The sequence below is a fragment of the Salmo salar genome, chromosome ssa09 (genome assembly GCF_905237065.1).
Source record: "Salmo salar chromosome ssa09, Ssal_v3.1, whole genome shotgun sequence".
NCBI classification, from domain to species: domain Eukaryota; kingdom Metazoa; phylum Chordata; class Actinopteri; order Salmoniformes; family Salmonidae; genus Salmo; species Salmo salar.
Window position 1 is genome coordinate 131,094,761 of NC_059450.1, and position 13,706 is coordinate 131,108,466.

Sequence of the window (13,706 nt, forward strand, 5' to 3'; positions counted from 1 at the left end):
GTACCCTCTGTATATAGCCTCCACATTGACACATTGACTCTGTAACGGTACCCCCTGTATTTAGCCCCGCTATTGTTATTTACTGCTGCTACTTAATTATTAGTGTTTCTTACCTCTTACTTTTTAAATTTTTTAGGTATTTTCTTAAAACTGCATCGTTGGTTAAGGGTTTGTAAGTAAGCATTAAGTAAGCATTGTATACCTGTTGTATTCGGCGCATGTGAGGCGCATGTGAGAAATAACATTTGATTTGATTTGATCATGCACACACAGACCTCTCCTTAATGGAACGTTCTCCAGGTAGACACTCAAGACTGTCTGTTCCTTTCAGAGTCAATGTTAAATGTAATGAGATAGATTAACATGCTATACTGCAAGAGCCTTACATGTAACTGAGACAGAGGACAGACCGACAACAGACTGTCTCCATCACAAATGGGACCCTATTCCCTATAGTGCACTTCTTTTGAAAAGGGCCCTGGTCAAAAGTAGTGCACTATATAGAGAATAGGGTGCCATTTGGGACTCACACCGAAGGATATTGGATATTGTTATTGGGTTGCTTTTATGGATATTGATATGTCAAGGCTTTTCTTTTCTTTTTTACACTCAATTCACTGGCTTTGTCCTTTCCCTCCCTCTTTCTGTCTACAGTACAGTACACCATAGCATAGTTGTTACAGAAGGCCAATGATAATGTTGCCAGAGCTGGAGAATTGATTGGAACAATGTGGATGCACTCATATAACCTATACTACAGATAGCCTTTACTACAGCCTTTCATTACAATAAACAACGCTGTACTGTAACCATGCCAACCATACCTGAGCCCTAGTTATGCTGCTGCCAGAGACAGAGAGTATATTGTCAAGCTATTACAGACATATCAAATGGAAAGCAAATGGAAGAAAAGGCTAAAATAAGGGGAAAGGAACAAATACAAGTAGAATGAACAGTTGAATTGAATTGGATGAAGAGAAAATACATTGGCCTCAACATGTCTAGGAAATGATGACACATTTCCCTTGTAGTCTATCTGTCTCTCTCTTTTCTCTTCATTGCTCTCTGTCATACTATCTCTCTCTCTCCCTCCCACTCTCCTTCTTTATTCCAGAGAGGCTCCTGTGAAGTTCAACATAAATGTATCATTGAACAGAGGGAGCAGTCACTTGTCTCTCTAAGAATGATATTATTGCTGTGATCTGCTACGAGTATGCCATGTCTTGTAAAGACTATCCTACTGGTCCATGTTCTCTGATACAGCCATAGATATCACCGGGGAAGTTTCCTCCTTCAGTCTACGGGACAAAACATACCCATCCATCCAAAAATAAAGGTGATGAGTAACTAGGTCCATCTGGGCTGTAGTGTAGTTGTTTACAGTTTCCCTCACTGACCTCTCTCTCTCAGCACCTGGGGTTGGGTGTGTTGATTGGTCATCACCATCGGTCACAATCCCTGCATCATTACAAGCCCAACCTAATTACCTGACACTGTGTGTGTCCAAGGCTTTCCTCTAGGACGCACAAAACAAGCTAATACTACATACTAGCCTGTTAGACCATATAACAGTATTGATTTTTGATTTAAAACTTTACCCCTTTTTCTCCCCAATTTCGTGATATCCAATTGGTAGTTACAGTCCTGTCCCATCGCTGCAACTCCCGTACGGACTCGGGAGAGGCTAAGATCGAGAGCAATGCGTCCTCCGAAAAACAACCCATCCAAGCCACACTGCTTCTTGACACACTGCGCACTTAACCCAGAAGCCTGCTGCACCAATGTGTTGGAGGAAACATCGTACAACTGACGACCGAAGTCAGCGTGCATGTGCCTGACCGCCACAAGGAGTCACTAGTGCGCGATGGGACAAGGACATCCCAGCCGGCCAAACCCTCCCCTAACTCGGACGATGCTGGGCCAATTGTGCGGCCTCCTTATGGGCTTCCGGTTGCGGCCGGCTGCGACACAGCCCAGGATCGAACCCAGATCTGTAGTGACGCCTCCAGCACTGAGATGCAGTGCATTAGACCGCTGTGCCACTCGGGAAGCCCATAACAGTACTGATTCACAGAAAATGTTACTAGTCCATTGTTATATAATTAAACTCTCCCTCCCTCTCCCTCTCTCACTCTTTCTACCGCTCTCTCCCTCTGCCTCTCTCTCCCTCTGCCTCTCTCTCTCTCTCTCTCTCTCTCTCTCTCTCTCTCTCTCTCTCTCTCTCTCTCTCTCTCTGTCTCTCTGTCTCTCTGTCTCTCTCTCTCTAGCTGACAGTATCCAAAGTCACCCAGAGGTGTTCCTGGAGGCAGAGCCCAGTCCTGGTGCCCCGACCATGCCCCCTTCCCCTGAGACAGACAGCAAGGGAGGAGGAGGAGGGCGCAGAGCCAGTGTGACCAGCGTGGACAGTGAGACGTCCTTCTGCTCTGTGGGCCGGATGAGTAGCACCATCACCAACAGTGAGTGGGATAGAGAATGAAAGAGAGACAGGAGAGAGAGAGAGGCAGAGAGAAAGGGCAAGAGAGAGAGAGGACAAGATGAAAGAAAGAAAGGCAGTGATATGAAGAGAGAGATATAGAGAGAAAGAGGCAGAGAGAGAGAGAAAGAAGCATAGAGAGAGAGAGAGAGAAGAAGCATAGAGAGAGAGAGAGAGAGAAGAAGCATAGAGAGAGAGAAGAAGCATAGAGAGAGAGAGAAGAAGCATAGAGAGAGAGAGAGAGAAGAAGCATAGAGAGAGAGAGAGAGAGAGAGAGAGAGAAAGAAGCACAGAGGGAGAGAGAAAGAAGCATAGAGAGAGAGAGAGAAAGAAGCATAGAGAGAGAGAGAGAGAGAGAGAAGAAGCATAGAGAGAGAGAGAGAGAGAGAGAAGAAGCATAGAGAGAGAGAAAGAGAAAGAAGCACAGAGAGAGAGAGAGAGAGAAAGAAGCACAGAGAGAGAGAGAGAGAAGCACAGAGAGAGAGAGAGACAGAGAGAGAGAGAGAAAGAAGCATAGAGAGAGAGAGAGAGAGAGAAAGAAGCACAGAGAGAGAGAAAGAAGCATAGAGAGAGAGAAAGAAGCATAGAGAGAGAGAGAAAGAAGCATAGAGAGAGAGAAAGAGGCAGAGAGAGAGAGAAAGAAGCAGAGAGAGATAGAGAGAGAGGTGGAGGCTCATTTGCGATCAGAGGAAAAGGGCACATTGGGGCTTCGCTCTATACATTATTTAATCAATTATCTACGGTGGATACATATAGCCAGACTCAGGAGATCCAACTGTGCCTCTCCAGATTTTACCTCAGATTAATCTACTTCTTTCTATTGCTAATACTGTGGTGCCTAAAACACCAGATGAATAATACCATTAGTATCCACAAATCACTTCAAATAACTCCTAGAAAACCTTATTATCTTGATATTCCTGTGTTCATTCTCTCCATTCTGTGTGTTTCTCTCTCTCTCTCTCTGTGTGTGTGTGTGTGTGTGCGTGCGTGTGTGTTTTTGTGCGCATGCATGTGTGCCTCAGTTTCCAGTAGCTGGTGGGGCTCTAAGAGGTTGGACTATGCTCTGTACTGTCCAGACGTGTTGACCTCCTTCCCCACCGTGGCACTGCCTCATCTCTTTCATGCCTCCTACTGGGAGTCCACTGATGTAGCTGCGTTTCTGCTCCGACAGGTAACACCCACCCCTCCATATGTATATGTGTGTGTTTGTGGTTCTCGTGACTATTGAGCCTAGAATTCAGATAATGTATACCAAAAGTCATTATTTCTGCTGTGGATTGTGGCTGTGCGTGCTTGCATGCCTGCATGCATACGTGTGTGTGAGGTTGTGTGTGTGTGTGTGTATTATGTGTATGTCGGAGGTGTATGTGGATCTGCTCGTGATATCTTCAGACACTCGCAGAGTGAATAAAACCATCCGGCGTGTCGTGTCCAATTAAAACCCATTCTGACCAGTGACAGCCTTTTAACATGGTCATTAGAGAGCAATGAGATACACTACATGGCTAAAAGTATGTGGACACCTGCTTGTCGAAAATCTCACTCCAAAATGATGGGCAGTAATATGGAGTTGGTCCTCTGTTTGCTAATATAACAGCCTCCACTCTTCTGGGAAGGCTTCCACTAGATGTTGGAACATTGCTGCGGAGACTTGCATCCATTCAGCCACAAGTGCATTAGTGAGGTCGCCCAATGATTAGGCCTGACTCGTAGTCGGCGTTCCAATTCATCCCAAAGGCTTTCGATGGGATTGTGGTCAGAGCTCTGTGCAAGCCAGTCAGGTTCTTCCACACCGATCTCGACAAACCGTTTCTGTATGGACCTCGCTTTGTGCACGGGGCTGACGTCATGCTGAAACAGGAAAGGGCCTTCCCCAAACTGTTGCCACAAATTTGGAAGCACAAAATCGTCTATAATGTCATTGTATGCTGAAGCATTAAGATTTCCCTTCACTGGAACTAAGGGGCCTAGCCTGAACCATGAAAAACAGCCCCAGACTATTATTCCTCCTCCACCAAACTTTACAGTTGGCACTATGCATTGGGGCTGGTAGCGTTCTACTGGCATCCGTCAAACCCAGATTAGTCCGTCGGACTGCTAGATGGTGAAGCGGGATTCATCACTCCAGAGAACGCGTTACCACTGCTCCAGAGTCCAATGGCGGCGAGCATTAAACCACTCCAGCCAACGCTTGGAATTGCGCATGGTGATCTTAGGCTTGTGTTCCGGTGATCGGCCATGGAAACCCATTTCATGAAGCTCCTGATCGAACAGTTCTTGTGCTGACGTTGCTTCCAGAGGCAGTTTGGAACTCGGTAGTGAGTGTTGCGAACGAGGACAGACAATTTTTACGCGTTACGCGCTAAAGTAAAACATTTAATAAAAAGGAACATCGATACCGAGTCAATGTGAAGGGGTAAAGTGACTATGCATAAACAGTGACATGTAGGTAGGGGTAAAGTGACTATGCATAAACAGTGAGTAACAGCAGTGTAAAAACATGGGGGGGGTCAATGCAAATAGTCCGGTTGGCCATTTGATTAATTGTTCAGCAGTCTTATGGCTTGGGGTTAGAAGCTGTTAAGGAGCTTTTTGGACTTAGTGTTGGCGCTCCGGTATCACTTGCCGTGCGGTAGCAGAGAGAACAGTCTATGACTTGGGTGAACTAGAGTCTTTGACGATTTTTTGTGCCTTCCTCTGACACCACCTAGTATATAGATCCTGGATGGCAGGAAGCTTGGCCCCAGTGATGTACTAGGCTGTACGCACTACCCTCTGTAGCGCTTACGGTCAGATGACGAGCAGTTGCCATACCAGGCTGTGATGCAACCGGTCAGGATGCTCTCGATGGTGCAGCTGTAGAACATTTTGAGGATCTTGGGACCCATGTCAAATCTTTTCAGTCTCCTGAGGGGGAATATGGTGTTGAACGCTGAGCTGTAGTCAATGAACAGCATTCTCACATAGGTGTTCCTTTTGTCCAGGTGGGAAAGGGCAGATCTTTTTTTATGGTGATTGCATGGTTGTGTGCTCGATTTTATACACCTGTCAGCAACCGGTGTGGCTGAAATAGCTGAATCCACTCATTTGAAGGGGTGTCCACATACTTTAAGGAGAAGAGACCAGAGCAGCTTCCCAATACAGTAAGGGGTTGTGTCTCAAATTGCACCCTATTCCCTATATAGTGCACTACTTTTGACCAGGACCCATAGGGCTCTGGATAAAAGTAGTGCTCGATATAGGGAATAAGGTGCTCTTTGGAAAGTGCACCCATGGTGTTGGCTGTTGCGGTACCTCAGTCTTTTGTGTGGGAGAGTGACGTGAGGGGAATCAGAGAGTACACAGGAAATAAGAAGTATTATCAATCTCTGCCGTGAAGATAATAAACTGACTGATTGTTATCTTGGATCAGTGGGTTTCAGCTCCAATCGATATCCCATCATGGAAATGGATACGGACCTTATGACCTCACAAGCTTACTTCCAGTGGTTCGCACAAACTTACTGCCCTTTTCATTTATTTACTGTACTGTATTTAACGGCTGGTCTAGTAAAATCAATGACCTATTCTTACATAATTGCTGTGTAATAAGAGGTTGAATCTTAAACTGGGATCTTGTTAATACAGTCATGGAGTAAAGCTCCTTCTCTCACTGCGAACTCTCCTCTCCTCTCCTCTCCTCTCCTCTCCTCTCCTCTCCTCTCCTCTCCTCTCCTCTCCTCTCCTCTCCTCTCCTCTCCTCTCCTCTCCTCTCCTCTCCTCTCCTCTCCTCTCCTCTCCTCTTTGGAAACACATCATTAGCCCTGCTGTTTCATTAGCCTGGCTACACATTGATTAGGCTAAAGATAGACAGGTTTTTCTTCTCAACTTTTGAGATTAAATGTACATAGAGTCCACTCCATAGTGGATCGTCCTCTAGCTATCCTGTTAATACACCTCAATCTTCCTCTTGACAAATGAGCTCCAGTTAGCATCTGTGACTGTGTACGCCTCAAGACAATGACAGTCCTAGTTTCATTCTCTCTAAAGTGTGTTTGAGCACCAGAGGATGAGTATTCCATATAATTGTTTTGTCTGTAGGTCGTGTGACACTCCACTGATAAATGTGCATCAGGTGCCTAAATGTAGACTAGGATTCTGTTTGATAAGTGCCGTCATACTGAGTGGACTAAGCCGGTGGTGGATTAATGGACTGTGTGCGTGTGTGCTTGTGTGTGTGTTCATGAAGCTCATACGATGCGGCAGTGTGAAGACACAGGAAGCTGACAGCAAGGACTCAGCCCCCTTCTCTCCATCCAGCCCACGGGAGAAGTGGCTTCGCAGGAGGACGCCTGTCAAACTGAGGGTGAGGAAACCAACATGATTTATTAATGGAAGATAAAGGACAGTTCAGTAGGAAGTGTCAATATCACCTTTAGCCCCACACTGTTGATTCTATGGCTATGTCCGAAATGGCACCCTATTCCCTATATAGTGCACTACTTTTGACCAGGGCCCTGGATATAAGAAGTGCGCTATATAGAGAATAGGGTCCCATTTGGGACATATTTGGGACTACTGTGTGTATTGTAGAAAGAAGCAATTTGTAATATGTTCAATCGCTTTATGAGGAAATTCCAATAAATATTGAATCATCTTTAGTTGAAGTCTGCTCGTTCAAACATTTTATAATTCAATCTCAGTCAGAGACAAAGCGATAAGGACGTGTGCACACACACTCACGCATGCACACACACACACTTCTGCACACACTTTTACCGTCAGCTTCACACATCTTTTCACAGCTATAATCATTTTTGCCTCAATAGCCTTGGTCTCCTATAGATTAACATTAAAAAATACACAGACACTAAATGGGTCATTTATTTGCAATTGTTGCTTGTGTGTCAGTGTGTGGGCTGAGACCTGAATGTCGGAAAAAAGACTGTTTCATCTTCGATCATTGATGCCAGCACAACAAAACAGTTACCTGATGCTCCAGCATAAAAGGCAACATGACTACTGCCAGGCTGAAAGGTCAGCCCAGTCTATTTCTGGGACGTCTTTTAGTCACACTATATTCAAAGCAAATAATTCAATAACAACGGGCTTTTGTCCTGTTATATTATGTACTGCATGGCCCACTGGAACCTATCTACAGTATATTTAAGGAAACTGGCCATAGGTTTTATTGGACTGTGTCTTACATGCTCTGCTCCAGCCTCCAAGCCTGTGATCTGTCTCTTGTGTGGTGGTAGAGGAGCAACAGCTGGAGGAGCAGCTTGGAGAACATGACCTGAATATGATATCTGGTATAGCTGTATTGTTATACAGTCTCCTGGTGTCCTGTATAGACTTCATCTGGGCACTGCCAGCTCATCCAGGGGATAGTGATACCATTTAGAGGGCCCTGCCTGGCATCAGTTCACTATCCTAGTAAGGGGCTCTTTGTCACTGATGGAGTGGGGCCACCGCTGTAAGACAGGGGTCTACCTCTCTTCTCCATCTCCTCCTCTCAGTGTGTGTCTGAGGGTAAGGTGAACTCACCACTCACCCGGTGTGATAGCGATATGTTCTGCTATTTTCTCATAAGACAGGCATTCATGCAGAGATTCAGAGATTCAGCAATGACCTGTAGTAGAGACATGTGGCCACTGTCCAGATATTAGAATCAATCTGACCTTTCAGCCTATTCACAGACAGTGCTGCAGGCATGCCAGTGTGTAGAAGTCTGTGTGTGTGTGTGTGTGTGTGTGTGTGTGTGTGTGTGTGTGTGTGTGTGTGTGTGTGTGTGTGTGTGTGTGTGTGTGTGTGTGTGTGTGTGTGTGTGTGTGTGTGTGTGTGTGTGTGTGTGTGTGTGTGTGTGTGTGTGTGTGTGTTTGTCATGCTGAGATACCACAGCTTCAGCATGGCTCAGTACTGGCAAAGATTAATTATTGACAAACTTAATCAAAATGCAAATTGTGTTGTGTCTGGAAATGTTTAATTGCTTCATTAGATGACATTAGCTGGGTTGCCACTATTCATGATACAGGGACTACCACATCAGTCTACACCATATAGTATGTTAGTGTGCTCAATCTAGGCTCATGGAGCTATATTTTAAGAGTATTACATAGACCTTGATACAGTTCCTGACATTCCTGTTTTTTTCTTTGAATTGGATATTAGTTTTGTCCATGCAGCTTGTTCTTCATTAGGCATGTGTGTGATGCCCACTGAATGAAAGGTTTCAGTGACTGTAGGAAGTCTGTTTAGGAACATCAAGTTATTACAATATACTGCTTATTGTTTTTCCTTTAGATTTTGTAACCAAACAGTCAAATCGCAGGAATTCCAATCACTGTCCTTGGTGCTGTCTCCACTTGTAGCCTAGGCAATTTGCCTGTTCGTTTGTTTACCATTCACGTGGTTATAATGTTTGGGCAATGTCCAATTGTCCATGCCTAGAACATGCAGTGCATTTTCGAAATGTGAATGCAATGTGTAAAGTCAAATATTTCCATGTTGAAGCCAATAAAAACAAACTAGATAGGCTACATGTATGTTATAACTAGGTCTATTGTAGGGTTTCTGTATGTTATAACTAGGTCTATTGTAGGGTTCCTGTATGTTATAACTATGTTTAATTTAGGGTTACTGTATGTATGATATAACTAGGTTTATTGTAGGGTTTCTGTATGTTATAACTAGGTTTATTGTAGGGTTACTGTATGTTATAACTAGGTCTGTTGTAGGGTTACTGTATGTTACAACTAGGTTTATTGTAGGGTTACTGTATGTTATAACTATGTCTAATGTAGGGTTACTGTATGTTACAACTAGGTTTATTGTAGGGTTACTGTATGTTATAACTAGGTCTATTGTAGGGTTACTGTATGTTATAACTAGGTCTATTGTAGGGTTACTGTATGTTATTACTAGGTCTATTGTAGGGTAACTGTATGTTATAACTAGGTCTATTGTAGGGTTACTGTATGTTATAACTAGGTCTAATGTAGGGTTACTGTATGTTATAACTAGGTCTATTGTAGGGTTTCTGTATGTTATAACAAGGTCTATTGTAGGGTTACTGTATGTTATAACTAGGTTTATTGTAGGGTTACTGTATGTGTTATAACTAGGTCTATTGTAGGGTTTCTGTATGTTATAACTAGGTCTATTGTAGGGTTACTGTATGTTATAACTAGGTCTCTTGTAGGGTTACTGTATGTTATAACTAGGTTTATTGTAGGGTTTCTGTATGTTTGTTATAACTAGGTTTATTGTAGGGTTACTGTATGTTATAACTAGGTTTATTGTAGGGTTACTGTATGTTATAACTAGGTCTAATGTAGGGTTACTGAATGTTATAACTAGGTTTATTGTAGGGTTACTGTATGTTATAACTAGGTCTATTGTAGGGTTACTGTATGTTATAACTAGGTCTATTGTAGGGTTACTGTATGTATGTTATAACTAGGTCTATTGTAGGGTTACTGAATGTTATAACTAGGTCTATTGTAGGGTTACTGTATGTTATAACTAGGTCTATTGTAGGGTTACTGTATGTTATAACTAGGTCTATTGTAGGTTTACTGTATGTATGTTATAACTACGTCTATTGTAGGGTTACTGTATGTTATAACTAGGTCTATTGTAGGGTTACTGAATGTTATAACTAGGTCTATTGTAGGGTTACTGAATGTTATAACTAGGTCTATTGTAGGGTTACTGAATGTTATAACTAGGTCTATTGTAGGGTTACTATATGTTATTACTAGGTCTATTGTAGGGTTACTGTATGTTATTACTAGGTCTATTGTAGGGTTACTGTATGTTTGTTATAACTAGGTTTATTGTAGGGTTACTGTATGTTATAACTAGGTTTGTTGTAGGGTTACTGTATGTTATAACTAGGTCTATTGTAGGGTTACTGTATGTTATTACTAGGTCTGTTGTAGGGTTACTGTATGTTATAACTAGGTCTATTGTAGGGTTACTGTATGTTATTACTAGGTCTATTGTAGGGTTACTGTATGTATGTTATTAATAGGTCTATTTTAGGGTTACTGTATGTTATAACTAGGTTTATTTTTGGGTTACTGTATGTTATAACTAGGTCTATTGTAGGTTTTCTGTATGTATGTTATAACTAGGTCTATTGTAGGGTTACTGTATGTTATAACTAGGTTTATTATAGGGTTACTGTATGTTATAATATTTCTATTGTAGGGTTACTGAATGTTATAACTAGGTCTATTGTAGGGTTACTGTATGTTATAACTAGATCTATTGTAGGGTTACTGTATGTTATAACTAGGTCTATTGTAGGATTACAGTTCGCTCTAACTAGGTTTATTGTGGGGTTACTGTATGTTATAACTAGGTTTATTGTAGGGTTACTGTATGTTATAACTAGGTCTATTGTAGGGTTCCTGTATGTTATAACTAGGTTTATTGTAGCGTTACTGTATGTATGATATAACTAGGTTTATTGTAGGGTTACTGTATGTTATAACTAGGTCTATTGTAGGGTTACTGTATGTTATAACTAGGTCTATTGTAGGGTTACTGTATGTTATAACTAGGTTTATTGTAGGGTTACTGTATGTTATAACTAGGTCTATTGTAGGGTTACTGTATGTTATAACTAGGTCTATTGTAGGGTAACTGTATGTTATAACTAGGTTTATTGTAGGGTTACTGTATGTTATAACTAGGTCTATTGTAGGGTTTCTGTATGTTATAACTAGGTCTATTGTAGGGTTTCTGTATGTTATAACTAGGTCTATTGTAGGGTTACTGTATGTTATAACTAGGTTTATTGTAGGGTTACTGTATGTTTGTTATAACTAGGTCTATTGTAGGGTTACTGTATGTTATAACTAGGTTTATTGTAGGGTTACTGTATGTTATAACTAGGTCTATTGTAGGGTTACTGTATGTTATAACTAGGTTTATTGTAGGGTTACTGTATGTTATAACTAGGTCTATTGTAGGGTTACTGTATGTTATAACTAGGTCTATTGTAGGGTTACTATGTATGTTATAACTAGGTCTATTGTAGGGTTACTGTATGTTATAACTAGGTCTATTGTAGGGTTACTGTATGTTATAACTAGGTCTATTTTAGGGTTACTGTATGTTATAACTAGGTCTATTGTAGGGTTACTGAATGTTATAACTAGGTCTATTGTAGGGTTACTGTATGTATGTTATAACTACGTCTATTGTAGGGTTACTGTATGTTATAACTAGGTCTATTGTAGGGTTACTGAATGTTATAACTAGGTCTATTGTAGGGTTACTGAATGTTATAACTAGGTCTATTGTAGGGTTACTGTATGTTTGTTATAACTAGGTCTATTGTAGGGTTACTGTATGTTATAACTAGGTTTATTGTAGGGTTACTGTATGTTATAACTAGGTCTATTGTAGGGTTACTGTATGTTATAACTAGGTCTATTGTAGGGTTACTGTATGTATGTTATTAATAGGTCTATTTTAGGGTTACTGTATGTTATAACTAGGTTTATTTTTGGGTTACTGTATGTTATAACTAGGTCTATTGTAGGTTTTCTGTATGTATGTTATAACTAGGTCTATTGTAGGGTTACTGTATGTTATAACTAGGTTTATTATAGGGTTACTGTATGTTATAATATTTCTATTGTAGGGTTACTGAATGTTATAACTAGGTCTATTGTAGGGTTACTGTATGTTATAACTAGATCTATTGTAGGGTTACTGTATGTTATAACTAGGTCTATTGTAGGATTACAGTTCGCTCTAACTAGGTTTATTGTGGGGTTACTGTATGTTATAACTAGGTTTATTGTAGGGTTACTGTATGTTATAACTAGGTTTATTGTAGGGTTCCTGTATGTTATAACTAGGTTTATTGTAGCGTTACTGTATGTATGATATAACTAGGTTTATTGTAGGGTTACTGTATGTTACAACTAGATCTATTGTAGGGTTACTGTATGTTATAACTAGGTCTATTGTAGGGTTACTGTATGTTATAACTAGGTTTATTGTAGGGTTACTGTATGTTATTACTAGGTCTATTGTAGGGTTACTGTATGTTATAACTAGGTCTATTGTAGGGTTACTGTATGTTATAACTAGGTTTATTGTAGCGTTACTGTATGTTACAACTAGGTCTATTGTAGGGTTACTGTATGTTATAACTAGGTTTATTGTAGGGTTACTGTATGTTATAACTAGGTTTATTGTAGGGTTTCTGTATGTTATAACTAGGTTTATTGTAGGGTTACTGTATGTATGTTATAACTAGGTCTATTGTAGGGTTACTGTATGTTATAACTAGGTTTATTGTAGGGTTTCTGTATGTTATAACTAGGTCTATTGTAGGGTTACTGTATGTTATAACTAGGTCTATTGTAGGGTTACTGTATGTATGTTATAACTAGGTTTATTGTAGGGTTACTGTATGTTATAACTAGGTCTATTGTAGGGTTACTGTACGCTCTAACTAGGTTTATTGTAGGGTTACTGTATGTTATAACTAGGTTTATTGTAGGGTTACTGTATGTTATAACTAGGTTTATTGTAGGGTTACTGTATGTTATAACTAGGTCTGTTGTAGGGTTACTGTATGTTACAACTAGGTCTATTGTAGGGTTACTGTATGTTATAACTATGTCTAATTTAGGGTTACTGTATGTTATAACTAGGTCTATTGTAGGGTTTCTGTATGTTATAACTAGGTTTATTGTAGGGTTACTGTATGTTATAACTAGGTCTATTGTAGGGTTACTGTATGTTATAACTAGGTCTATTGTAGGGTTTCTGTATGTTATAACTAGGTCTATTGTAGGGTTACTGTATGTTATAACTAGGTCTAATGTAGGGTTACTGTATGTTATAACTAGGTCTATTGTAGGGTTTCTGTATGTTATAACTAGGTCTATTGTAGGGTTACTGTATGTTATAACTAGGTTTATTGTAGGGTTACTGTATGTTATAACTAGGTCTATTGTAGGGTTTCTGTATGTTATAACTAGGTCTATTGTAGGGTTTCTGTATGTTATAACTAGGTCTCTTGTAGGGTTACTGTATGTTATAACTAGGTTTATTGTAGGGTTTCTGTATGTTTGTTATAACTAGGTTTATTGTAGGGTTACTGTATGTTATAACTAGGTTTATTGTAGGGTTACTGTATGTTATAACTAGGTCTAATGTAGGGTTACTGAATGTTATAACTAGGTTTATTGTAGGGTTACTGTATGTTATAACTAGGTCT

At 40.6% G+C, this 13,706-nt stretch overlaps 1 protein-coding gene across 1 annotated transcript in view; it reads left to right on the forward strand.

The window, feature by feature from the left end:
• Positions 1-13,706, forward strand: part of LOC106612781 (membrane-associated phosphatidylinositol transfer protein 3) — a 177,180-nt gene that overhangs the window by 132,788 nt on the left and 30,686 nt on the right. Inside the window, exons 11-13 of the mRNA XM_045724624.1 lie at positions 2,268-2,456; positions 3,499-3,647; positions 6,705-6,821. Of these exons, the coding sequence (XP_045580580.1) occupies positions 2,268-2,456; positions 3,499-3,647; positions 6,705-6,821 (455 nt within the window). The remainder of the gene's footprint in view (positions 1-2,267; positions 2,457-3,498; positions 3,648-6,704; positions 6,822-13,706) is intronic.